This window comes from Lissotriton helveticus, chromosome 5_1, assembly GCF_964261635.1.
Source record: "Lissotriton helveticus chromosome 5_1, aLisHel1.1, whole genome shotgun sequence".
NCBI lineage: Eukaryota > Metazoa > Chordata > Amphibia > Caudata > Salamandridae > Lissotriton > Lissotriton helveticus.
Window position 1 is genome coordinate 122,860,441 of NC_136065.1, and position 26,872 is coordinate 122,887,312.

The 26,872-nt window shown below is 42.5% G+C and overlaps 1 protein-coding gene across 1 annotated transcript in view; it reads left to right on the forward strand.

Annotated features, from left to right (window-relative positions):
• The first annotated feature begins 23,800 nt into the window (after positions 1 to 23,800).
• TTLL11 (tubulin tyrosine ligase like 11) overlaps positions 23,801 to 26,872 on the forward strand; it is a 623,794-nt gene continuing 620,722 nt past the window's right edge. The window contains exon 1 of the mRNA XM_078641848.1: positions 23,801 to 24,509. Within this exon, the coding sequence (XP_078497974.1) occupies positions 23,934 to 24,509 (576 nt within the window). The 5' untranslated portion in view covers positions 23,801 to 23,933. The remainder of the gene's footprint in view (positions 24,510 to 26,872) is intronic.

A 26,872-nucleotide genomic window follows, 5' to 3' on the forward strand; every position in this document is an offset into this window, starting at 1 on the left:
GGCTACAGGACATGGTCTGGTTCCCGGCGAGGAACTCCATGGTAGAGGCGATGATAAGGCAGTGCCATGCCTGCACGATCACTGGAGGGGACCCAGCACCGGCACCGGTGATCTCGGAAGAACCGAGCAAGACTCCTTAGGCGCACCTCAGCTTGGATTTTGTGAGCTTCCCAGATAGACGTCACATGCTGTTCATGGTTGACTCATTCTCGAAATTCCCCTTCGTTGAGGTGGTGGCGTCGACAGCTTTCCCACACGTGAAGAGAGTCCTGGACAGAGCCTTCTCAATGATGGGACTGCCGGAAGAGGTCAAGTCCGACAATGGACCCCTTTTCAGGGGTGAGTGTTCCAGGTGTATCTCGAAAATCTAGCGGTGTGCCACAGGAAGATCACCCCGCTATGGCCCCAAGCAAACTGGGAAGTAGAACGACTGATGAGGACAATTAACCGTGCATTGTGCATCGCAGTGAAGAATGGAGAATACCCTGAAACAGTCCTTGACCAGTTCCTCGGTGAGTACCGACAGACCCCTCATAGCACCACCAAGTTTGCTCCGTCTCATCTTCTGTTCAAGCAAGCCCCACGAGACAGTATCCCGTCAGACCCACCGAGGGTGCCCCTGGAGCGGGATGATGCAGCCGTCCAGGCGAGGAGGGAGACAACAAATCGGAAGGCCAGTGAGGCCCGAAGATCCCAAGAACCTCAGCTAAGAGTGGGAGACCGGGTGGTGATCAAAGACCGACACCCCGGGTGGAAGTCTCGGACGCCCTATGAGCCAGAAGCGTGGGTCGTAGTAAATGACCAAGGGACCATGGTCACTGCTCAAAAAGGACAACAATTCATCACGAGAAATGTGTCCAGCTTCAAGAAGACAACTGAGGCGGAAACGGACCCAGAGGCGTATGGCTACCAGGACTCTTTTCCGAACTTCTCTCCCCCTGCCTCGCCCAACATGAGAAACACCCCGCCAGAGACACCCCGGCAAGTCCGCCAAGGCTGTGCTGATAGTGCCCAGTCGACCTGCCAGAATACCGCCACCGAGTCGGCCGGGGACGTCCCGTCCTGTGCCTCGGCTTAACCCTGTGCCCGGAGCCAGAAGTTCGGTCTCCGGCCGAACCCTGTGCCGAGTCAGCGACTGAAGGACTTTGTATATACGTCCCCATGAACGAGGAGAACTTGATGGTCCTGAATCAAAAGAAAGGAGGGATGTAGAGTGCCATCTTGGCTCTCCACTACAATGTTGCGCTTTACACGCACCCATACACCCCTCGGGCGGGATCGTCCTGAGGGTATAAATAAAAGGGCCGGAGACCACTCGGGGTCTTCCGGCCACGAGTGAAAAGTAATTGTCTCGTGCAAGTCCTTTGAGCGCTGCTGCGGCCTACCCTGACCTAGGTCCCGCAGCGCTGCAGGGCGTAACAAGGGCACAAGTTTTGGGGGCGGCTCCACCCATGCCCGTCCCCCCGGTCTCACATGCGTTTGCTGCAGGGGCCATTGCCAGCAACCCCTCCCCGCTATGCAGCGCGGCCGCGGGCGGCAAAGGCAGGGACCGCCACGGGCGGCAGAGTGCCTAGCTACACCACTGCACTTGATATCACAACTTTATAGGGCTCTCAAAGAAGACAGATTGAACCCCTCACTGACCGCTAGAAGGAGCTGGGAAGAGGACTTGACTGTGTCCTTTACAAAGAATGTAATTGGAGAAAACTAGCATATTTGTGCAGCACATAGTGAGCAATGCAATATTGAAACTGATCCACTTACATTTTTTGCATGGCACATACTCGGCCAGGGCGACTGACGCCGGAATCTGGGGACCACGGTTCGATCCCCGGCTCCGGCGGCAGGTTAGCCCAGCACCATGTGACTCTGGGCAATAGCTCGCTTAATCTTCCCGACGGCCCCCAGCGCCTAGAGACCCTTACGGGTGATTGTGCGCTTTACAAATGTGGACTTTACTTTACTTTTTACCTCACATCGGAATGTTTACACAGAATTTATCCAGGCAGATCACCAGCCAGTGTTTGGTGTAGCAACCCTAGGGCCCTGTTTCGACACATGAACTGGGTGTGTGCCCCCTTACAGGCATTCTGGTTGGAGTTAGCAAAGAACTTAAAAAGACTGACAAATATTTGTATAGACCGTACCAGTGTTTAATTTGAGTCTGTGGTTTCCGGTGCTCAGCATTGGCACTTAATTGTCATTCTTGGCACTTATGAAAGTCTGCCACATGGTGGTGCTCTTTGTCTTATTTAGAGACGAGCATAACAACAGTTGTTTATTAACTCAATGCACATTAAAAATTACTAATACCTGCAGCCAAAGTCATTCTTATAGCTTTGTGGGCCTGGAATAGGCAGAATTGTCACACCTGTAGGAGTAAGATGGTCAGTAGTTGTGTTGGTACTGTAATTGGCAGAGCTGACAGCGTCAATGGGCGGTGCAAGTGGAGGTGGGCACCTGAAGAGGGCCATGTCACTTCTATTTTTACAAATAAAGCACTGGACAGTACACTCAACCACTGCTTGCTGAGGTCCATACCACACACGGAAAACGGGAGAAGCAGACACCACTTTGCCTCGTTGGGGTCATGTTGGGTAAGCGCAGATTAGGGATGCACTGGTTTCCTCCAGAGCTCCCACTTATGTATCCTGGCAAAATGATAAGAGGGAATGGGTGCTGCGGAGGAAAGACGAATGAGCAGGGGCGGCCTTAGGCATGTGCAAGCTGTGCACCTGCACAGGGCCACCAACCCCCAGGGGCCTCCACGCCAATATATATCCTTAATATAATAATCCTCTGAGGATGGATAAATATTTGTGTGGCGGCCGCTGGCAGGGATTTGGCGGCCGGCTCTGTTCCACTTCCAAACACCCTGACCCCGGTATCCCCCTCTTCACTGGCCTCCACGCCTGCGTTCCTCCTGGTTGCTGAGCTCCACGGGGCTCGGCCCCGCCCGGACCCCCTCTTCCGGGGCCCCCTACCTACGCTCGTTGCCCAAGGCCACCATGAGACTAGAGCCGCCCCTGGAATGAAGGAAGTGCGCACTGATGATAAAGCGGAGGAAGACTTACAGATGTGGGGGTATGCTGGATGAGTTTATGGAGTCTGAGGGGCAGGTGAATACCGAGTAAGAGGAATCACCGGAGTAACTGGGTCGCCAATGCGATATATACGGTAGAGTGGGTGCGTTTTATGGGAGAGTGGAGGGCACGAGTCCAACCAAACACCTCTCAGTTCGGTGACTGGGACAGAAAATACCTCTGCTGGAGAATACTGCGTTTCTGTGTCACGTGTGCTACTGTGTCACGGTGGGGATTTGGAGGAGAGGGGGTCTCTGTTGAAATGGTGGTATGTCGTGGTCAAAGTTGCAACTGAATACTGCTGCCTGGGCCGGTCATGTAACTCAATAAAGATGTATTAAAAAAAGAATAAAAGGCATTTGTATTTAGCTACAGATACTACATGTATGATTCCTCTTTGTGCTACATATGGACTAGGTTGCCAGCACAGCCAAGAGCCACGTGGGATGGGTCAAGTTCTGGGAACTGTCCAAGGCCTGGCTACTTTGAGCTGTTTAAGATAGCGTAAGCTGGAAGACGTCTGGCAGGGGTGCTGTGTAAGTTAGTTTGCTCTGTAGCGCCAAGATGCCCGAAGAGAGTATTTGCTGTGCTTCATCCTAAGATCCACTACATAAGGTAACACAAGCATTGGGAACGTTGAAAAGACCCTGTTCAGAGCGTTACCACAATGTAGCTGAGTCGATCACTCTCATAACCTCCTTCACTTTACATGTCACTTGAAACCACATTCTTGCCCAAAGCCCGGCTCGGACCTCCAGGCATTCCTCGGCCTCCCGGAAACAGCTGGCTGATCTCGGCCCCAGCGCCACAGCCGGGCAGGGCTTGGATCAGCACTTCCCTCCGTCGCCAACACATACATTGTCCGCAAATAGACCCTATGACTCACAGTTTCCAATACAAAAACTCACAGCTGGTATATTGTAGGTTGTGTCTTGGCAACGCTGTCTTCACTCGCACCACAACATGGATGAAAAATACCTCTCGTCTCCGGCCTTTCCTGCCTTTTGCCCATGTCTGCTCTCCTGTGGTTTACCCTGTGCCCGGCGGTCACTCGTCTTTGCAGCTCGAAGGGATTATTTATTAAACTTTGTTATGGCTACCCCATTACAATGTAATAAGCTTATTAATCATATTTTTTTAATTGCTTGTGTTTTATTTATTATTTTCAGCAGCAAATAAAATGTCCATAACATTATATATGTGCGCGAAGCTTTGAGCTGCAGAGATGTCATGTAGCAGGAAGTTGAGACACCCTAAACTGGGCCTGGCTTTTTCTGCCGCAGCGTTTTACATGGTGGGATTTTTAGCTCATGGAACTCTTTGGACACTTATCTCGACTCTTACAAACTTCCATGAACACTACTGTATGCCGTTGAATCATACCTGTGCCTATGTATCACTTGAATATGTGTACCTACTTGTTATTGCCTGTACTAGGCGATTATATGTTAGGGCCATCAATATCGAACTGCTCTTGTGCCAACATATGCATAGAATTTTGGAAATATATGTTATCGCTAGACTAGTCTTCGTTCTCCCTTTTCTTCTCGTCTTGCTCTTTTCCTTTCCCTTTCTTTCAGCCTGTCTTTATTCTTCTATTATTGTTCACTTGGGTTAGTCTTGTGATACTCTTATAGGCGTAATAACCTCACTGTATGATTATATATGTGATATTTTTGCCTTAGAGATATATCTTATGTTAACCCTAATAAAAAATAATACAAATAAAAAAATAAAGGTAAAAAAAAACACTAGGGAATGCAAAGTATTGTTGATAAGAAAAGAAATGAAACGAAACGGAAAGAAAAGAAAAAAGAAAAGAAAATGGAGGGAAGGCTTGAAATATTTATAGCCATCGCCTCTGCTCTGGATAGCATTCCATTCCATCACTTTGCAGCCCACTGTGTCGTTACACAGAGGGACCAGTAGCAAGCCAATCAGGTTTGACTGTGCCCCATGTATAGCAGCCAGCCCAAGCTGCTAGGCCACTTGCCTTAGGGATGGGAACACAGTCATCGCCATCTGTCCAGTGTCAGCCTGTGTGACCTCATCCGTGACGTGTAAAGTGCGAGCAGGATCTCCATATATAATAGTGTACAAAAAAAGCGAAACAATGGAATATGCCCAGAGTAATTACCAAGGGCTTAAGCATAGCAACATCATCGGGAACCTTGTCTGAGTCTTAATGTATTCATGCATTAGGAGCTGTACTTCCAGCAGCTGGCCCTGCACTGATGTATGCATTAGAGGCCATATGGTGCTCATTGTCGTTTACATACAGAACCATTGTTCGCACAAATATACGTCGAGCGGCTAGCCACGTCTTTAATCAGACTTTACTACGTGCATTCATAAAGACAAACTATGAGTTGGGATACTCATAATTTCTTTGCGCACTAAGCAAAATATGTGCTGAAAATACTAATGTATTCAGAGGACATATGTAATCCGTAGGTGCTGAGGCGCTTTACTGCTAATCGAGGTCTGCAAACGCTGATACTTTGGAGAAATAAAACAAGGGAGAACAGTCATATCCTGACACAAATGCCCAGCGCTTATCTGCTGGCCAAGACATATCCTCATGGGCTCAGTGACCGCGCCTCCCCTCCCCCCAGTGCCGGGACCCACGCCTTAGCCAGACACTTGAGAGTTACTCGGAGCACAGACACCAGGTGTCACTATCTACCTCCCTGCAGCGAGCCTCTCCAATCCCTGCAACCGGTGAACGACATACCTTTTATCTGTCAGCTCATCTGAATAAAGCTATCCACGCCAGATGCAGCACCTAGCTCCAAAACAAACTGGTATCGGTGTGCTCTGGCACAGTGCAGAGTGGTCCACTGCCAGCAGCCCACTTACTTTCCTAATATAATGTAATGCTTCTTCATGCAGCATCACTTTGTTGCAATCGTTGAAATGTCTGGAATTTTAATCCACTACTGTATTGATGGATCATTCCATCTCACTGGCCAGACTCAAAGAAGTGGAAGATTGCCTCCATCCTCAAAAACACATTCCCAGTCACTTAAAGGTAGTTTAAGTTTCCATCTTTTCACTCAAAGAGCTCCCTCAAAGACAGGAGTCCACTCTGTCCCTCTGTGTAAGACTTTTGGCATAGCTCATAAGACCATTTGTCTATTTGCTGGTATCTTATATTGATGATAAGTGACTGTCAGAGTGTGTGGACCACCCTGGGCCTAGCTTGGCATCAAACTAGAGAGAATGCCTTATGAGCGCACAACAACGGATAGTTCGCATCTTTTGGAAATGCCAACATAATGGAGCCTTTTCTGGGTGGCAAGGAGATGGATCGGTGGCCAGTTACACTCTGCCATCGCTTCTTGAAGATTTACTCCAATCCTGCATGCAAAGTTACATTCCTGACAGTGCTCTTAGATGAAGGCCCTTCTTTCATGCACAATTCAATACAGTGTTCTCTACTGTTGTTTCTTTGGCCTACACCTTTCAGGAAAGAGTCTCCTGCTTTTGCCACTGAGTTTGTCGCCTCAGTAGTTTACGCCTGCATGCTGTCTCCCACCTCCCGTACTTGGGTCCTGATGGAGCGAGATAGAAAACAAAATTTTGTTTAAACTCGCGAAGTCACATTTCCATAACATGAATAAAAATATTAATGATTTGTGATATGTTGTGCTAATACAACTTAGATTAAACTTTACACGTGGGGGGACTAACATGTGTGCTCATAAACGTGCATAATTGTTGCATCTTTTTGTTAGTGCAAAATAATAAAATAATTTATTGTTTTCGTTTTTGTCATTACTAACTGCTGCAAACTTAAAAGAAGCATGTGCTTGTTTTGCTTTTCCTTGTCTGTGTGATGTCATTTCTACTATTCTAGGTGCATATGGGTCTCATGGAATAACGGAGACTGGTAGATATAAACGCTGCTTTAATTGTTTGCAATGGCTAGGTAACATTTGATTAATCGGGTGGGTTAATTAATTAGTAAATCCTGGGGTGGATACAGAATCTACATTATTTCTTACATTAATACTTTTCTTGTGTTTGTTTTATATTAGAAATCATAAGTTGCCTGCTTTTGGGCCTAGTCACTTGAGCCGCAGAAAAGAGCTGACTTGTAATTCTGCAGAAAGTCACGAGACGCCCATTCTGAAATAAATTATTCGTCAAAAGCTGCGTTCACAAAGCGAAAACTAATGTGCTGTCATCATTCTGTCGGACATGGCCAAGGTCGAAAGTGAACAATTTGTCAGTCCTTAACTTGGCATCCGCGGAAGTATAATGAAAGTCAATGGACGCTGCGAGAATGACTTTATACATTTGTTGCAATATGAGGAAGCTTCTGGCTTCACGTGGAAGGGACAATGGTCTCTATGAAATATGATTTAGTGGAACTTTTTGAAAACTGGGTGACATGTCACTTGTCACTCTCAGCCAATGGGACGTCGAAGATTTCTGAAAACTTTCCTTTGCGTAGTTTAGTTAGCATAGAAAGGTATAAAAAGTCATGCCCTTAGGGATGGGCTGGCTGCTGCTTTCTGACTTTCCGATGAGGGTGATGTGCTGTTGGACTTTGCTTGGAGCACGTAAGAATCCTCAAAGAACTTTACTTTAATTTCTATCTATTTAGCTCAGTTAGGGAATTAGATTTTAGAAATGCTAAACTTTAAATATTCACTTTGATTTTGATTCACTTGCTTAATTTGTATTTTTCTCATATTTCTTTACAATCATGCTTGCTTTATTGCAAATAAAATTCATTTATAAAACTATCATCTTATATACCATAATTTAGTAAATAAAATCTTACTTTTGACAAACAAGCTGGTCTTGGTTATTCAGAAGTGTAGGTTACTATTAGCTAGATCACGTCGCCAATGGTGGTCATTTAAATGGTATAGTTTTATTCTAATGACAACATTCCTTTCGCAGATGTATAAATGTATATAGTTTGTAGATAATGTGTATATAGATTTAATTTGACCACCTGATTCAGTAGGCCTAAAATATGTCAGGTTTATAAATGGGTCCATATTTAGTATAGAATTTTGTTTATAGGTTATGAAGTTGGGTAGCGTAGTTTATGATATATTTTCTATAGGCCGCTGGATCAATTCTCTGGTAGCAGAAATTGATGGTTGCTAAAGGTAACCAAGGTAATATGTTGGTTGCTAAGGGTTACTAAAAGTGTTATGGTATGGAAATAGGATCGATGTTTTAACACATGTTGAGTTCGTTTTTCGTGCTATCTGTAAGCTATACCGGTATAGATTGTGTGGCGAGAAATTAGTCACGCAAGCCATCTGTTCTGTTTGTAGTGATATCGCCGAGTATCACAAGAGGTATCGCCGTGTACCATAGTGTTGTCGCCGAGCAGCACAGTTTTAGGGCTAGGTCTGAATCTTGTATAGTGAGGGTTTTCTAAGAAATTAGAGCAGCATGAGAATAGGGACAAAGCGCCTTCCATAAAACTCACTGTGATAAGAGTATTAGTTATATCCGAGCTTGAATGAAGGGTAAATTAGCGTCGGTACATGATTATCTATAAACAGGTTAGAGTCCTGTACGGGTACATGTTTCATATCTATAAACCAGGTGAGAGCCCTGTACGGATAACGTCGTTATTTTGCTAACGGTGCATGATTTCTATAAACAGGTGAGAGTCCTGTACGGATTTCATGTGTGCTTGAAATTAGGGAAATTTCAGTGTGAAAGTGCGAGTTTGAATTGTATTTTATGTTCAAGTGGAAACTCTTAGAACTTTCACTTCGCGGTGGGTTCAGAGCAAAGCGAGTTCATAATTATACGCGTTAGAAGGGTGGGGTAAGGTTACTCTACTGACAATTGAATATTATCCTTAGTGTGAATAACGCCGTCTATTCCGAAGTGTGGATACTTGAATGTATGTAAACTATCCTAAATAGTGAAACGAACAGATGTTGTCTTTATAGTCATCGTTAAAAATTAATTTACACTGAAAAGTGTTCTTAAAATGGCGCTGTGAAAAGATTTTGTGAAGGAGGGGTAAGCGCCAGGAGTGAGAAACGAGAAACCGCAGCTGCTGTGTACGTCACAGAGCCGCGCTGGGATTGGGTGACCTACGTCACAAGCTATATTCTGATTGGCTCTTGAGTCTCTGACGACCTGTGAGCTGATTGGTCTTTCGGAAAAACTCTAAATTTATTGGTTGAGCAGAAAAGTGACGTAGCTCAACTATCATTGGCTTGTTGGTGTGTTTCGCGCACGGATTGGTTGTTTTGCGGAACATCCCGGAAATATTTTACGAACGATTTTGTGAATTAGATTTAACTCTTAAAAATGAGTTATCATTTTAAACATGTTGAGAAAAAGTCAACATTATTTCAGAAGTTCAAGAATTTATTTTCACCTGACAAGAAAATCGAAACGCGAGGTGGTAAACTACTTCATAAGTATAAAACACCTGCAGCGTACATGGAAGGTGAATATGGATATCATACTGTCTTATGGTTCGACAGTTGGAAACGATATACTAAAAATGACGGTGTTTTAACTTGGCCTGATGATGGTTCATTTAATGTAAGAGTCTTAAGAAACTTACGAGAGAAAATGAATGCTCTTGTTCCAAAACCGAGACCAACTCAATTTGAAGCTTTAGTTGAGTGGGAAGACGAGATGTATCAGTTACAAAGAGAAGCTAGTGGAATTAAAAGACCTTCTAAAAATCCATCTTGGAAAAGAGAAACTCATGAAGATAGATTGAGAATGTGGAGACAGGGAAACATGAGTGAAGGATTGTATTTAATTCATGAAATGGTAATGGGTACTCCTACAGGGAAATCTATGGAAAGTGAATCTGAGGATGCAGTTATGGAAGAAATATATACAACTACTAGAAAGAATCAGCCTAATCAGCCTTTGAGACCTCCTAGATCATGGTCTACTCCGGTGGTTTCTACTGAAACTTCACCGAGTGCACCTCCAATTAGTGAAGCTCCTAAACTTTATCCAAATAATTGTGAAATCAATGAAACTCCTAGAAGACCAGAATTCGAGAATGCTCGAAATGAAGGTAGACATTTTACAATGACTCCAAGAGCAAGGGAACCTCCAAAAGATTATACAAGAGAGGCAAGAAATGTTGAAGATGTTGATTATAATGAATATATAAAATCAAAGGAAGAACTAATAAAAAGAATGACAAAAGGCATGGAAGCTGTGACAGTTCCAGTAACAATTGGTCCTGTTCAGCCTGTATTTGACCAAAGGGAAACAAACAAAACTGGATTAACTATTCCTTTAAATACAGAAATTCAAAAGGCTGCTGAAAAATTTTATTCAGATTTATCTGAAATAAACACTTCTAAATCAAGAATGCCTGATTTAACCTTTAATGAGGATTTATCTCCAAAAACACCAATGGGTGCTATATCAGATATAGGGAGTCCTGAAGTCAGGGTAACCACACCAAAACTAGATGTGGCCAAATTAAAAGCGAATATCGAAGAATTAATAATTGGAACAATTGGTCCAGATAGTTTAAATTACTATCGGGATGATGAACTATTGTTCATTTGCAAAAGCATTCAGTGGAAAACGAAAAATAAATATGATCAACTAGAGGATCTAGCAGCAGAACTTGAAATCGATGTGAGTAAACAAAATAATTTTGCAAAGCATTACAGATTAGACTTTTCAGAAAGTGACATTGAGAGTTTAAACTCAATGGGAAGAATAGTTCATATTAAAGATTTGATTGTCTATATCAAAAAGCTAGGAGAACTGAATAAATGGAGAGTAAAATGGACGAAAAAGAAGGAAGATGAAAGATTGGATAAATTGTCAAAACAATTTCCAATGAGAGAAATTGCAGGTGGAGGATATGTTCATGTCCCTTGGTCGAGACAGGACATTCTGTTATTCACAAATGACTTTCCAAAATTGAGGGAAAAACCAGTTGAGTGGTACAGGCAAGTTGATAGATTCATCAAAGTGTCAAAAGTTCTGTGGATTGATTTAGATGGATTTTTTGACATTGTCGTTCCATCTGATCTTTGGACAGAATGCAAAATATCGATTAGTTGGCCAAAAGCAGAACCTGAGCGAATTAAAGAAACAGGTGCTCCAAATCCACTTGTAATGGATTTTTATGAAAAAGTAATTGTTTGGATGAAAAACAAAATTCCACCCAAAGAAGTTGATTGGGTTAAAATAGAAAGAACAGAACAGGAAACAAAAGAATCAGTTCATTCTTTTTATGAAAGACTACTGTTAATTTTTAAACAATACAGTGGTTATGAAAAATTAGATGAAAAAGACATGAGTCATTTTGTCTATAGATTTGTTTATGGACTAAAACCTGAAATTGGAGAAATGATCAGAACTAGTATTGTCGGATGGCAATCACTATCTGTAGATGATATTCTAAGAAAAGCAAAATATTGTAGCGATGAAATAGAAGTAAAACAGAAGAAGCTGAAGGAGAAAGCCATGTGGGCTCAGGTAAAGGTGGCTGAGCAACAGATTGCCAGCATGGGAAATAAGAACACTAATTTTGTTCAAACTGGAAATACAAACCAGATACAAGGAAAGTTTAAAGGTAATAATTTCCCAAAGAAATTTAGCCCAAAGATTGAGGAGCTGAAGCAAAGATTACCTTGTTTTAATTGTGGCGAAATTGGACATTGGAGGGACGAGTGTCCTCATCCTCCTAAAAACTTAAAGAATCCCTTATTGAATCCACAGATGCAGAATGGTGTTGACCTGCAGCGACAGCTACAGATGCAACAGGGGTTAAACGAATTTAATATTCAGCGACAGTTACAGCAACAGCAACAACAACAGGTGAATAATCGTCAAGACCAATTGCCACAACCACCTTTTCCGAATTGTGGGGGAATTCAAAAATATAATCCAAATGTGGGATTTCAGGGAAGTGAACAGGTAATAAAACCACAAAAACAGCAAAAGCAGCAAAGGGTTCAAATGCAAAATGCTTCACAACAATTTTTATTAGCAGAAAGTCAAGACAGCGATTCTGATGATTATTGCTGACGGTGCCCGAGAGAGGAGGAAGAGTGTGTTGTTGGAGCCACTCTTGAGGTTGACCAGTCTGGTCCTTTTGTAAATGGGAAAGTTAATGATGTAGACATCACTTTTCTAGTGGACACTGGTGCTACCCGTTCTACTGTTAGATCAGTGGAAATTGAAAACCTACCTCTCTCTGGGGATACCATCCAAGTTGTCGGAGTAAGTAATCAGCAAATTAAAACTGACTTAACTGATCCAGTACCAGTTGAAATTGGAAATTACAAAGACAAACACAGATTTGTGGTTTGTAATAGTAGTCCAGTAAATCTATTGGGCAGAGACATCCTATGTAAAATGAATTGTAGAATATATTGTTCTCCTGATGGAGTTGAGTTACAAACAATGGAGGAAGATGGTTTATACAGAATGACAATGATGATGATAGAAGCAGAAGAAACAAAATTGTTTCCTGCATTTGAAGAAAAAGATCTACCTGAAGAACTCAAAGAAACAGTGAAATCTGAAATATGGGATTTTAGTGGAAATGAGATGGGTCTGATGAAAAACGTAGATCCAGTAAAAATTACATTGAAACAGGGAATAGAATTTCCAAACACTCCACAATATAAAATGAAAACAGAAACAATAGAAGGTATTACACCTATAATTGAAAAATTAATCAAGCAAGGTGTATTAAAGGAAATGAAGAGTAGCTCTTGTAATTCACCAATTATGGGAGTTAAAAAGTCTAACGGAACATTTAGAATCGTACAAGATTTGAGAAAGGTTAATCAAATTGTTGTTCCATGTTGTCCTGTGGTTCCAAATCCAGCAGTAATTCTATTTCAGATTCCACATGATGCTGAATGGTATACAGTCATCGACCTTTGCAATGCATTCTTTACTGTTCCCTTACATCCAGACAGTTATGAAATATTTGCTTTCAGATTCCAAGGTAAGACCCTCGGATGGTCAAGAATCCCACAGGGCTATACAGAAAGTCCTTCAATTTTTAACGAACTGTTAAAAAGATCATTAGAAGACCTAGACTTACCTGGTAGGTCTACGTTAGTGCAGTATATTGATGATTTGTTAATAGCTGCAAAGACAAGAGAAAATTGTGTAACAGACACAATAATTCTGTTAAATCGCCTTGCAGAAGAAGGACATAAAGTGTCCCCAGCAAAACTACAGTTTTGCAAACAAGAAGTAAAATATCTTGGTCACAGAATTGCAAAGGGAAAAAGACAAGTAACAATAGAGAGAATAAAAATGATTCAAGCAATGTTACCACCAAGAACACAAAGACAAGTCAGAATGTTCTTGGGAATGGTAGGTTACTGTCGACAATGGATAAGTGGATTTTCAGTAATTGCAAAACCACTACAAAGACTGACAAAGTCAGATGTAAAAGATCCAATTATTCTCAATGATGCTGAGATGGAATCTTTTGAGAACCTGAAAAAGAGCTTATGCCAAGCTCCTGCTTTAGGTATGCCAAATTATGAGAAAGATTTCGAATTATATTGCAGTGAGAGAGAAGGATGTGCATTATCTGTGTTAATTCAGAGACATGGAAATTTAAAGAAACCTATTGCATACTTCTCTGCAGTTCTTGATCCAATTGCAAAAGCATTACCAGGTTGTTTGAAAGCAGTTGCAGCTACAAGTATCAGCCTTGAACAAAGTGAAGGAATCATTATGGGATTTCCTGTGAAAGTTTTTGTGCCTCATTCGGTTGAAATATTACTAACAAGAGGTAAGACTCAACATTTAACAAGTAGCAGATTGACAAAGTATGAGAAAATCATACTGGGAGCAGATAATGTTTCGATTTCAAGATGTTTGAATCTGAATCCTTCTACATTACTGCCTGATTCTGAAATTGTTGATGACATTGAAACAGAACATGAATGTTTAGATGTCATGGAATTCTGCACTAAACCAAGAAAAGACATCAAAGACAGACCTTTGTCTGAATCGGATTTTGTCTACTTTGTAGATGGCTCATGCTTAAGATCCGAAGGAGGTGTCTTGAAAGCTTCATACTCAGTTTGTACAATCGTAGATGTTGAAGAAGCATCATGTCTTGAAGGAGTTCGTTCAGCACAAGTGGCTGAATTGATTGCTTTAATTCGTGCATGTGAAATATCAAAGGATATAAGAGTTACCATCATTACTGATAGTCAGTATGGGTACGGAGTTGTGCATGATTATGGACAACTCTGGTCACAGAGAGGATACATGACATCAACAGGATCACCAATTAAAAATGCAGTTTTCATTAGGAGATTAATTGAAGCAATACAATTGCCAAAAGAAATTGCCATTGTTAAATGTGCAGCGCACACTAGAGGAACTGATTATATTTCCAAGGGAAATGCCTTCGCAGATGAAACAGCTAAATACTGCGCAAGGAAAAATTATTCATACAATCGGGAGAGGAGTAAAGAAACTGATTCAAATTCATTAATGCTAACAACTGTTGTAGAAACATGGCATGAGATTAGAGATTTACAAAATGAAGCAGAAGATGAAGAAAAAGACTTGTGGTTAAGATCAGATTGTAGACCACGTGAAGAAGATGGAGTGTGGGTTTACAAAGATGACAGAGTAGTCTTACCAAATTGTTTAATTGCTGATATGGCCAGATTATATCATGGTCCAGCACATCTGGGAAGAGATTCTATGGTCAGACTTTTCAGAGAAACATGGTTCAATACCAAGTTTAGAACTATTGCTGAATCTTTTTGTCAAAGGTGTTTGTCATGCCAACAAATGAATCCAAACAGAAAATCAGTGGTGGGGACAGGAATAATTGGTCGAGAAGGTGGTCCCTTTACCAGGTTACAAATGGATTTCATTGAAATGCCCTTACACAATTGTTTGAAATATGTACTTGTAATTGTATGCTTATTTTCGAGATGGGTAGAGGCTTTCCCTACACGACACTGTGATTCAATTACAGTAGCAAAACTAATGCTCAGAGAAATCATCCCAAGGTACGGTTTTCCAGTCACTATTGAGAGTGATGGAGGAAGCCATTTTGATAACAAACTGATGAAGTTAATTTGCGAAGCTTTGAGTATTGAGCAGAAAATACACTGTGCATACAGACCAGAGGCATCAGGAGTAGTTGAACAAATAAATGGAACAATCAAAAACAGAATTGGAAAAATGTGTCTTGAAACAGGTATAAAGTGGACAGATGCTCTTCCACTTGTTTTGATGTCATTAAGAAGTACACCAGATAAAAAGACAGGTTTGAGTCCTCATGAAATTTTAATGGGAAGAGTTATGAGACAAGCATTTGTACCTGTAGGTAAACTGTTGAGCATAAATGACAGTGCAATTTTGGATTACTGTAAAAGGTTATCTGATATGGTAACTTCTGTGTCTAATCAGGTGGGAACTGAAGCTCAATCAAATGAAAAGGTTTTGACTTGATCTGAGACCTGGCGATTGGGTCAGAACGAAAGTACATCGGAGAAGGAATTGTCTAGCTCCTAGATGGCAGAAACCTAGGCAGATAATTTTGATCACTACTAATGCTGTAAAGTGCAGAGGATTAAAACGTTGGATACATCCTAGTCATACTATTCCAGTACCAACTCCTGAGAGTTCTGATATTGAAAGTGATACCACAGAAGATTCTGATTCTGAAGCAGAAGGCAAAACAGAAGGTGAAATAATTCCAGATTCTGAAGATCGACAAGAAAGTCGACATCTGGAAACTGTGCCAGTGAATGGAAATCTGACAAGAAAAGACTTGGAAATAATTGAAATAGATTCTGAAGGTGAAGAGAATCTGTTAAAAGGAAAGATAACTGAAGATTCGGTTGTCTCTATTGAAGACAAAGAAGCTGAACAAAAAGAAGTTTCAGACCAGGAGAGTATCGAAAGGCAGAGAACAAACTCTGAAGTAAGGAACAAAAATCCGAAATCTGGGAAGTTGGAGGTAATTGAGGAAGAGGAGGAGAACGAATTACCGAGTACCAGTGATGGAAGACAAAGTGAAGTTCCTGAAGGAGTGAAATTGCCGAATAGAGAAGTTCCTGAGTCAATTGAAATTTCAGACTACGAAACTGAAGAAAGTGACGTGGAAGGTGAAAGTGAAAACGGAAAGAAAAGGACTTGGAAGTCAGAATCAAATAATTCTGAACCAAAGAAAAAGTACGTGAGAAAAGCAGACTACTGGCCAGGTGGAAGATTGAGAGTCAGATTGATCAAAAAAACCAAAAGAACAAGTTGAAGAAATCAGTAGTCAAAAGAGTCCTGGAAAAGAAGTAGGAGTTGGAAGGAAAATTGAAGTAATATCGAGAAAAGGGAAGAGAATAATAAGACCAAACCAAAAATATAAGTCTCCTGAGTGGACTTACTTAGTAATTCCACCTGTTATTGACATATATGATAGTAGTGAAGAAGAAAACGAAATCCAAGAAATTAGTGACAATGATTGAAGTACAGAATTATTAAATTGGCAAAAGGCTGAAGAAAATTTGTTAGTTGACACAAGGTCGAAGAAAAACTGTTTAGTTGAAGAAAACTTATGTATGACATAAGGTTGAAGAAATCTTGTTTAGGGTTTTAAAAATAAAAAAATATTTTAAAAGGGGGGTGTAAATATAAATTTAGAAATTTGAATTTAAAATTTATTTTTATTTTTTTGAGGCTAAAACTAACCAAAAATGCCTTATGTTAAGGAGAGCACTTCAAAGTGTTCTGTTTTTAAAAGATGCTGTAAGATGACTCTGGTGTGTCTGCTCATTTTAGTTCTGCTCTGGTTGATTCTAGCTGTGATTATTCCTTTAGAAATGAATAGAGAATTGCACAAAGTTAACTTAACAAGCAAAGCTCTGGTTAGTCAAACTAAACATAGTGCGTCTGCAAAAGTTATTGATCATCAGCCTAACATTCATCAAGATAAATCAATTGGTGATTTTTCGAATAATACATTCACAAAACTATTGAGTGAATATGTTAAGGTAATGGATGCAAAAGACTGCTATGTCTGTGTTAAATTACCTGCTTCTGTTTCTGAGGGAGTAACATATAACATGCTTCCTCTCACTTATGCTGTAACATGTAGTGTATTAACTAGTTTATTTTATCAAACTGGACGTTTAGAATATTACTATTCAAATTATGATGAAATTTTTGCTAATATTAAAATTGATAACGCTTTAAATAAGCATAAGAAAGCAAAACAAATGAGAGAATTTTTCCTTGTTACTAATGAACTCACTTACGAGTATGCTTACAGGAATAATCTAACATGTAAATTAAGTGCTGAAGGAAAGAAATTTTTGAACATGGTTGAGGAGAGAAGAGCAATTTATAAGAGAAATGAATTAGTCAAACAGACTAAGTCAACCTTCTGGCAGAAAGAGGATGAGAAATTAAATGGCAAAATGCTTGAAAATATTGCAATTCACATAGACAAACCAGTTAGTGGAAAACTTTGCATTAGAAGAGATAATACACTTTTTGATAATTACTTTGTAGGTGCAAGTAACTGTGAAGATACTTATCAGATTATGGGAGGTTGGGGATTTAAAGGTGGAAAAGATCCTATCTTTCCTGGGATTTATTTTGTTTGTGGTGACAAAGCCTACTACAACCTTCCAGACCATTGGTATGGAACTTGTTATGTGGGAATTGTTTTTCCTAAAGTGTTTCATGTTGACAGAGATTCAGAAGGATTGTTTAAAATTCATAATTATGTAAATAGAGTTAAAAGAGAAACTTTTACTGAAGTTCTGGGAGATATTTTTCAAGCTGTAATACCTTTTGTTGGTATAACCCTAAATGCAGGGAGAATCAGAAAATTGTCCACTATAGTTGATAGATTATCAACTGACACAGCTGATGGGTTTCAATTAGTGAATGTTGAAGTTATTGCAATTAGATCTATGGTAATTCAAGACCGTCTTGCTTTAGACATACTCCTAGCAAAAGAGGGAGGAGTCTGTGGCATTTTACATGTTCAACATTGCTGTACATATATACCTGATGAAAGTAAGAATATTGAAATGTATATTAAGAATATTACACAAATGCATTCAGAGATAATTCCTTTAGAAGAAGAAGATTTTACTGGGAAACTTTCAAAAAGGTTTCAAGCAATTAAAAACTGGTTTCATAATATCGGAAGTTCAATTCTTGGCAAGATTCTGGCACCTTTGATTATAATAGTATTCATTTTTATTTTGACCAAATTAGGTTGTTTGTTACATAAAAGAAAGAAACAGTTGAAAGAAAAGAAAAGAATCTATAAACTCAGAAAAGAAGAAGAAAGGGAGATCGAATTACAGGAGTTACATAGAGAGCGTCATGTTAATTGCAAAGATTATGCAGAAACAGACTTTTAGGTTTACTGATACAAATGAATTTGAATCGATTTCTTAGAAATTTAATTTACCAAAATTTTGAGTGCTGGTGTGGTGATTTGTTAATCACCAGATGAGGGAGTTGATGGAGCGAGATAGAAAACAAAATTTTGTTTAAACTCGCGAAGTCACATTTCCATAACATGAATAAAAATATTAATGATTTGTGATATGTTGTGCTAATACAACTTAGATTAAACTTTACACGTGGGGGGACTAACATGTGTGCTCATAAACGTGCATAATTGTTGCATCTTTTTGTTAGTGCAAAATAATAAAATAATTTATTGTTTTCGTTTTTGTCATTACTAACTGCTGCAAACTTAAAAGAAGCATGTGCTTGTTTTGCTTTTCCTTGTCTGTGTGATGTCATTTCTACTATTCTAGGTGCATATGGGTCTCATGGAATAACGGAGACTGGTAGATATAAACGCTGCTTTAATTGTTTGCAATGGCTAGGTAACATTTGATTAATCGGGTGGGTTAATTAATTAGTAAATCCTGGGGTGGATACAGAATCTACATTATTTCTTACATTAATACTTTTCTTGTGTTTGTTTTATATTAGAAATCATAAGTTGCCTGCTTTTGGGCCTAGTCACTTGAGCCGCAGAAAAGAGCTGACTTGTAATTCTGCAGAAAGTCACGAGACGCCCATTCTGAAATAAATTATTCGTCAAAAGCTGCGTTCACAAAGCGAAAACTAATGTGCTGTCATCATTCTGTCGGACATGGCCAAGGTCGAAAGTGAACAATTTGTCAGTCCTTAACTTGGCATCCGCGGAAGTATAATGAAAGTCAATGGACGCTGCGAGAATGACTTTATACATTTGTTGCAATATGAGGAAGCTTCTGGCTTCACGTGGAAGGGACAATGGTCTCTATGAAATATGATTTAGTGGAACTTTTTGAAAACTGGGTGACATGTCACTTGTCACTCTCAGCCAATGGGACGTCGAAGATTTCTGAAAACTTTCCTTTGCGTAGTTTAGTTAGCATAGAAAGGTATAAAAAGTCATGCCCTTAGGGATGGGCTGGCTGCTGCTTTCTGACTTTCCGATGAGGGTGATGTGCTGTTGGACTTTGCTTGGAGCACGTAAGAATCCTCAAAGAACTTTACTTTAATTTCTATCTATTTAGCTCAGTTAGGGAATTAGATTTTAGAAATGCTAAACTTTAAATATTCACTTTGATTTTGATTCACTTGCTTAATTTGTATTTTTCTCATATTTCTTTACAATCATGCTTGCTTTATTGCAAATAAAATTCATTTATAAAACTATCATCTTATATACCATAATTTAGTAAATAAAATCTTACTTTTGACAAACAAGCTGGTCTTGGTTATTCAGAAGTGTAGGTTACTATTAGCTAGATCACGTCGCCAATGGTGGTCATTTAAATGGTATAGTTTTATTCTAATGACAACATTCCTTTCGCAGATGTATAAATGTATATAGTTTGTAGATAATGTGTATATAGATTTAATTTGACCACCTGATTCAGTAGGCCTAAAATATGTCAGGTTTATAAATGGGTCCATATTTAGTATAGAATTTTGTTTATAGGTTATGAAGTTGGGTAGCGTAGTTTATGATATATTTTCTATAGGCCGCTGGATCAGTCCCCCATTGGTAGCTCTTCATAAGTTCTAGAGGATCAAATTCTTTGTGGTTAGATGAGTGGTGTGATTGAAGCAATTCAACAACGTGTCAGAAAAACATAGAGCAATGCACTGGCAGGTTTCAAGGAGCTATGTCCAATGCACAAAGTTTGCTACGGCCTTTGCTGCTCCTATTTAAGTGATTGCTTCTCTCTTTTCAATACTATTAGATCTCAATACTTTAGTTCTCTTCAGCACGTAACCTTTCCTGGGTCATACTCTCCCACCTGTGTCACGGGCAGGGTGGGAGGTGGTGGTTGGTACCCTAGGGGTTTCAGTCTCAAAGACTTGTAACTTTCTTTAATCCATCTCAGGACCATTCACAATCATCTCACATAGATGCCAACCTCTGGGAACAGATATGAGGGAGATTTAGCAAAAAAGAAAGAAAATAAATTTAATTTGAATTGAAGTGGGTCTTTTTTTAAGTGAGGAAGGCTAAATGAAATATATTTTGCCTTAAAGTTCGTCAATCTCTTCAGTAAATCGGGGTGCTGGTGTGTAGAGTGCTTAAGACACTCTTATTCTGCTGACTCCATTGCTTACTTGTCTGCACCTTCTTCTGTTTGAGTTCTTAGCAGGTTATGTATTTTGTGCTTTTAAGGCCAAGAAGTCATTTGAGTTAGAATGTTACACTGGATACGTAATGAGACAAATCAAATCAAATAAAGAGTTTGGAAGGAAAATCCGACTTACAAAATGTCAGTTGTCAATGGCAGTGGCATCTTTACCATAGTCTCTCCTGTGTCCCGAAGCACTAGCGCCTCCTGTCTGTGGGCAAAGGAGATCCTGCCTGGTGGAAAGCGTGCCCGGTATCTGCACTGAAACCTTGATGGACTCTCTCAGTGTCTGCAAAACCCTTGGCCCTAGGATTTTTTGGTCCTGCAGGTGTCAGACAGATTTCGCATGCCCAGTTTGGTTGCAGGAAGCAGGAGTGTGTGGACAGAATATTGGGCTTGTCTGTGCTGGTACATGTCCATGCACTGGGAACATGGGGGCAGCTACTGAGGCAGGTCCACGGGAAGGACCGTACCAGGATCTGAACATGCAGCACTTGTGCTTGAAGGTAACATGCATGGGTAAATGGCAAGTGTGGACAATCCTGTACCCACGTGCAGGGTTTTGCAAGTGGATCGGTGTGGGGAAGGGGAGGTGTGGGGTGAAGTGCAGAGTACTGAAAAAATCAGAAAAAGGCCGCCCTGGAGCCCTTCCCCTTTGGCACTGGAGGACCGGTGTAGGCAAGAGTCCCTAGCCCTCTGTGTACTAATGTTAGATTCTGCAATGCACTGAGGGCATGCAGTGCACTCGCTTTATTAAGCGCACGTGGCTCACTCTGCACATGAAAGGCAGGCGCTAAAACCGTGCCTTAATGACAGGTGGCAAGCCCCTAGCATTAAAGACAGGTGAGGAGTCTCTTTATTCGGGACAGACAACAGAGAGGCAAAGTCTGTACTAAGGAAGGCAGCAATTACCTGGACTCTGGAGAGGCGGGTGATTGTATGAAGGAACTGCCGCAAAGCCAGTGATTAAGAAGGTGCCACTTGCTAAGGACTGGCACATATTCACTCTGCCGCAGACAGATAGCATACAGTGTGCATCAGGCAAAGGTGGGATAGTAGTCTCTGTTTTAAGAGCACTGTCTCAATAGCAGACAACATGACCTATGTAATAAGAACACAGGGTGCAGGTTGTGCATTAGGACAGGTGGGACATTCATTCTCAGTATTAAGGTCAGATTAACGTTCTTTTTCTTAGTTCTTTTCTGTGGCCTTAGTCAGACCCTACCCTTTTGATCTACTCTTCTCTCCATTCCGTCTCATGGTTACTGCTGCCCTTTTGACTCTCTCTTTCTTTCTCCCTTAATCAGATCTTGCCTTCTGATTTTCTGCTGGTTTTAACCATTCATAAATGTTTAAAGTCTACCTTTAATATTTTACCCTTCTTTCTGGTTCACATTTTCTCTGTGACTGAGACATATTTGGCTTCACCTGGCTATACGTAAAGAGTGCTGTTTATTCTTTAAAATAATGCATAAATAAATATATATTAAGGGCTTGCGGACATTCTCAGTATTAACAACCTACCTGCTAGATGGCCAAATGTTAGGAGGGCTCCTTTCCTGGTTCTTTAGCCAACAGCAGTCAAAACAAAGGAACGAGCAGACCCATGCCTAGCTAGAGTGGAACATATCAAACTGCAAATCACAACATGATCAGTGATGTTGGAAGGGAAAACTGGACTGGCTGAAGGTCACTTTCATGACACGTAACATATTTGCAGACTTTCCCGGTAGCAACTTTCATTGTGAGCGAGATTCCCACATAGAAAGATGGGTGGAGCTCAAAATGGGTAAGAAGGTCTAGAACTTGACCTTCGTATGTAGCTTTCCCTAAAGTTTTGCTATGTGCAAAGCAGTCCCTTACAGCGGAAACCACCACACACACATGCACCCCCCCAGCTTCTTTATCTAAGAGGGTCGAAATGCTCTACTTACAGATCAGTGTGCCACTAAGCAGATTAAATATATTTTAGATATGAATTTAAACACCTAGATAAGTTATTTATTTGTTTTATTGTACGTTGATCGTGTGTTTATTTAAGTTAGATTGATGTGAGTTGCAAATTGCATTTATTTTGAACATCTTGTTTCTTTATTGCAGAGGAAATTGATATCAAAGCTTATTATGCCACATCACTTTTTGGGAAGAAGCAGCAAAAACAATGACGTGCAGATACTCGCCATCTGGCAGCACCTGAATATTTAAAGCACTAGTCTTCCTGAAATCTGTGTGCCGTTTGCAGGTTGCAGGTACTATCCACACATGGTGGATTCAGGTTTTCATACTTTTGACTATGACAACAGTAGCCGGTGGTGCCACTAAGTTGCTTATTTGTAGAAAGAGCTACTGAAATTATATGGTTCTGCTGCTTTGCATTTTCTGCATGATTGTGGGTTTTCTGCATTTGTCACAAAATCTTTCATTGACTGCCCAATTCTCAGATTTTATAGCTCAAACAGATCAAACGTCACTAAAATGCAACATACAATGGGTTCTGCACAATAGCAGACCCTCCGAAATGTTTAATATGCAACCTTTAAATTGCTCATTACTGTACAAAGATATTAAACTGGTACTAACTAGATATAACATTTGCCCAGACAGAATCAACGGGTGTAAAATAACTAAATAGCAAAATAATAGATGCACGCAAAATGCCACATTATGCCACATCATTTGCCTTTTTCTTATCGCATAATTTAATAAACCATGACTCATAATTTGATAATTGTTATATATTTCCAGCGGCCCTGATTATTACACCTGAAATGGCAGCATAATAAATAGTAGCAAGCACTGTCTAAAAATAATTTATCAATACTTTTGCATGTAGTTGAACATTTACAGATTATACATTATTAGTTAGTTTGACCTTATTTTTTATTGTGTCATTTTAAGCAAACGTTCACTTTCCGCTCCAATGGCATCACTCCCTCCAGTGGGCATTGCCTGAGCTCATGCTTGAGGTCAGCTTTAGGGCAATGACAACCTAAAAATCCTGCTGGGGAGTGTCAGTGCCCATCCTGGGCAGCTGGCCCTTTAAGGGGCGGGGCCGACGGCTGTCAAAGGCGTCCTATGGCGGGGCTCGGAATTGTGTCCCTCCCGGGCTCCCGTGCGTTGCGCTGTCAACCAGACCCAAACAATCATGGCGCCGGCGGCAGCGTGATGGAGCCCGCGGTCCTGCCTGCCCTGCCCGCCCGGTGATGCCGCGGGAGCCCCGGAGGGGAGACCACGGGCGGCCCCGGCCATGAACGCGCACTTCGAGCGGGCGATCCGCGGCCTGAAGGCTCGCGAGCCGCCGGGGCCGCCCTTCCCGGAGCGGGCGAAGTGCAGATCGGTGCCCATGGAAGTGCAGCGGGGGCAGCCCGGAGGGCAGGCGCCGGCCACCGGGGAGGGGCTGCGGGGGCAGAAGGTGCCGGCTGCCGGGGAGCCACAGGGCCTACACCCTGGGGGTCAGACACCGGCCCCCGGGGGGGTGGTGCTGGGGAAGAAGATACCGGCCCCCGGGGAGGGGCAGAGTGCGGGCTCCGGGGGGCAGGCACCGAGGCTGGGGGAGGAAGACAGCGAGCATCTGCCCAGCGGGGACGGGACACCCCAGCGGAGCCCCGGAGCCCCCTCCACGCAGCCTGTCGGCACCCCTCTGTCCGAGAAGAGGAGGGGGCCCCGGGCCCCGCCACCGCACAGGAGGGGCCCCGGTCAGAGGAAGGAGGAGACCGCCCGGGGCTCGAGGCGAGGCAGGAGGACCGTCACCGTGGACAGCTCCAAAGCCAAGACCTCCCTGGAAGCGCTGAGAACCAGCATCAAGGATCTGTGCTGGAGGGAGGTAAGAGGCAAGACGCCGTCCCCCTGTGATCGTTTGCAACCCTACTGCATCCCTACAGTGAAAACTGAGCTTCCCTGGCACAGAGTGATCAGAGCCTGTCATCGATACATTCTGCTTGGCACAGCACAGTCTCACCACAGTCGGCGCCACACCTACCCGATGTCTGAGTCAGTTGAATGTGACCCGAACATGTAATTGCTGCCCCCTGGCTGATCCAGATCTGGGCTTGCAGATCCAATCCTTTGCCTGGCACACCACAGAGTAACCAGATCATGTCCTTGTTGCCAGTTGCCTGGCACACCACAGAGTAACCAGAGCCTGTCATTGTTGCCATTTGCCTGGCACACCACAGAGTAACCAGAGCCTGTCCTTGTTGCCAGTTGCCTGGCACACCACAGTGTGACCAGAGCCTGTCTTTGTTGCCAGTTGCCTGGCACAGCACAGGGTGACCAGAGACTGTCTTTGTTGCCAGTTGCCTGGCACACCACAGTGTTACCAGAGCCTGTCTTTGTTGCCAGTTGCCTGGCACAGCACAGGGTGACCAGAGACTGTCTTTGTTGCCAGTTGCCTGGCACACCACAGTGTGACAAGAGACTGTCCTTGTTGCCAGTTGCCTGGCACAGCACAGAGTAACCAGAGCCTGTCCTTGTTGCCAGTTGCCTGGCACACTACAGTGTAACCAGAGCCTGCTCTTGTTGCCAGTTGCCTGGCACACTACAGTGTAACCAGAGCCTGCTCTTGTTGCCAGTTGCCTGGCACACCACAGAGTAACCAGATCCTGTCCTTTTTGCCAGTTGCCTGGCACACCACAGATAACCAAATCCTGTCCTTGTTGCCATTTGCCTGGCACACCACAGTGTGACCAGAGCCTGTCCTTGTTGCCAGTTGCCTGGCACACCACAGTGTAACTAGAGCCTGTCCTTGTTGCCAGTTGCCTGGCACACCACAGTGTAACTAGAGCCTGTCCTTGTTGCCAGTTGCCTGGCACACCACAGTGTAGGAACGTACCTTGAAGGTGCCCCCCTGCAGGGTACATGAAGGGGCCCCCTCAGGGCTCAATCTAGAGCCCTCCAGCAGAAGTGTGGTGCTGACGGGGCCCCCTGGAGGGTAAGCCCCCCCTCCCGCACCACGGGGGCTGCAGGGGCCTGTGTTACGCCCCTGACCAGAGCCCGTCCCTGTTGCCAGCTGCCTGGCACACCACAGTGTGACCAGAGCCCGTCCTTGTTGCCAGTTGCCTGGCACACCACAGTGTAACTAGACCCTGTCCTTGTTGCAGTTGACTGGCACACCACAGTGTGACCAGAGACCGTCTTTGTTGCCAGTTGCCTGGCACACCACAGAGTAAACTGTCATCTTTACCTGCTGCTTGGCACAGGCTTGCCGGTGCAACCCCTATTCCTCTGCCTGAGTCACTTTAATGTCTCCCGAGCCTGTTATTGCTGCCCTGTGGCTGGTGTAGATCTGGCCTTCGGATACAATCCTCTGTTTGACCCACCACAGAGTGATCAGAGCATCTTATTGCTACCAACTTCTTGGTACAGCTTTGGGTGACTAGAGCCTGTCATTGCTAGCTACCCTCTGCCTGTCCCAGATCCAGGCTTGCGCATACCTCTGCCTGGCACACCACAGGGTGGTCAGAGCTCGCCATTGCTACCTCCCGCCTGGCACAGCACGGCCTCACCACAGCCGGTCATTGCTACCCTCTGTTTGGGCCAGTAGAGTGTAACTGGAGCTTGTCATTGCTAACCTCTTCCTGGTCCAGACCTGGGTTTTCAGATGACATCTGCCTGGCAGACGACCGGGTGACCAGATCCGGTCATTACTCCCTTCTGCCTGTTCAGATCTTAGCTTGAACATTACCACCCTCTGCCTGGCACAGCACAGAGTGGCAGAGCTTCTCACTTCTACTATTTACTTGGCACAACATAGTGTGACCAAACTTGTCATTAATCTGACCCAGATCAGAACTTGCATTTACTACTGTGCCCAGCAGAGTCATCCGGGCCTCTCATTGCTACCTTCTGCTTGTCACAACTCAGAGCAAACAGAGTATTTCATTGCTACTCCCTCCGCGTCCCAGATCTGGACTTGCATATACTACTTCGCCCAGCACAGGTTTTTATTAGGTTTTATTTCAGACACATCTGCCCAATTTTAAATATTCCAGAAAACCTAAATTACAGTATGATGGTGACGTTGATTTTCTTAGAAACTGTGAATACGTTTTTGTCACTCGCAGCTTGATAGAGGGCTACTTGGCCCTGTACCCAGCAAGTATTGCAAACTGGGGCAGAGAGCGTTATAATTATTATTTATTATTATTAATGACGTTTTGTAGAGCACGCGGCTACCCACATGGGTTT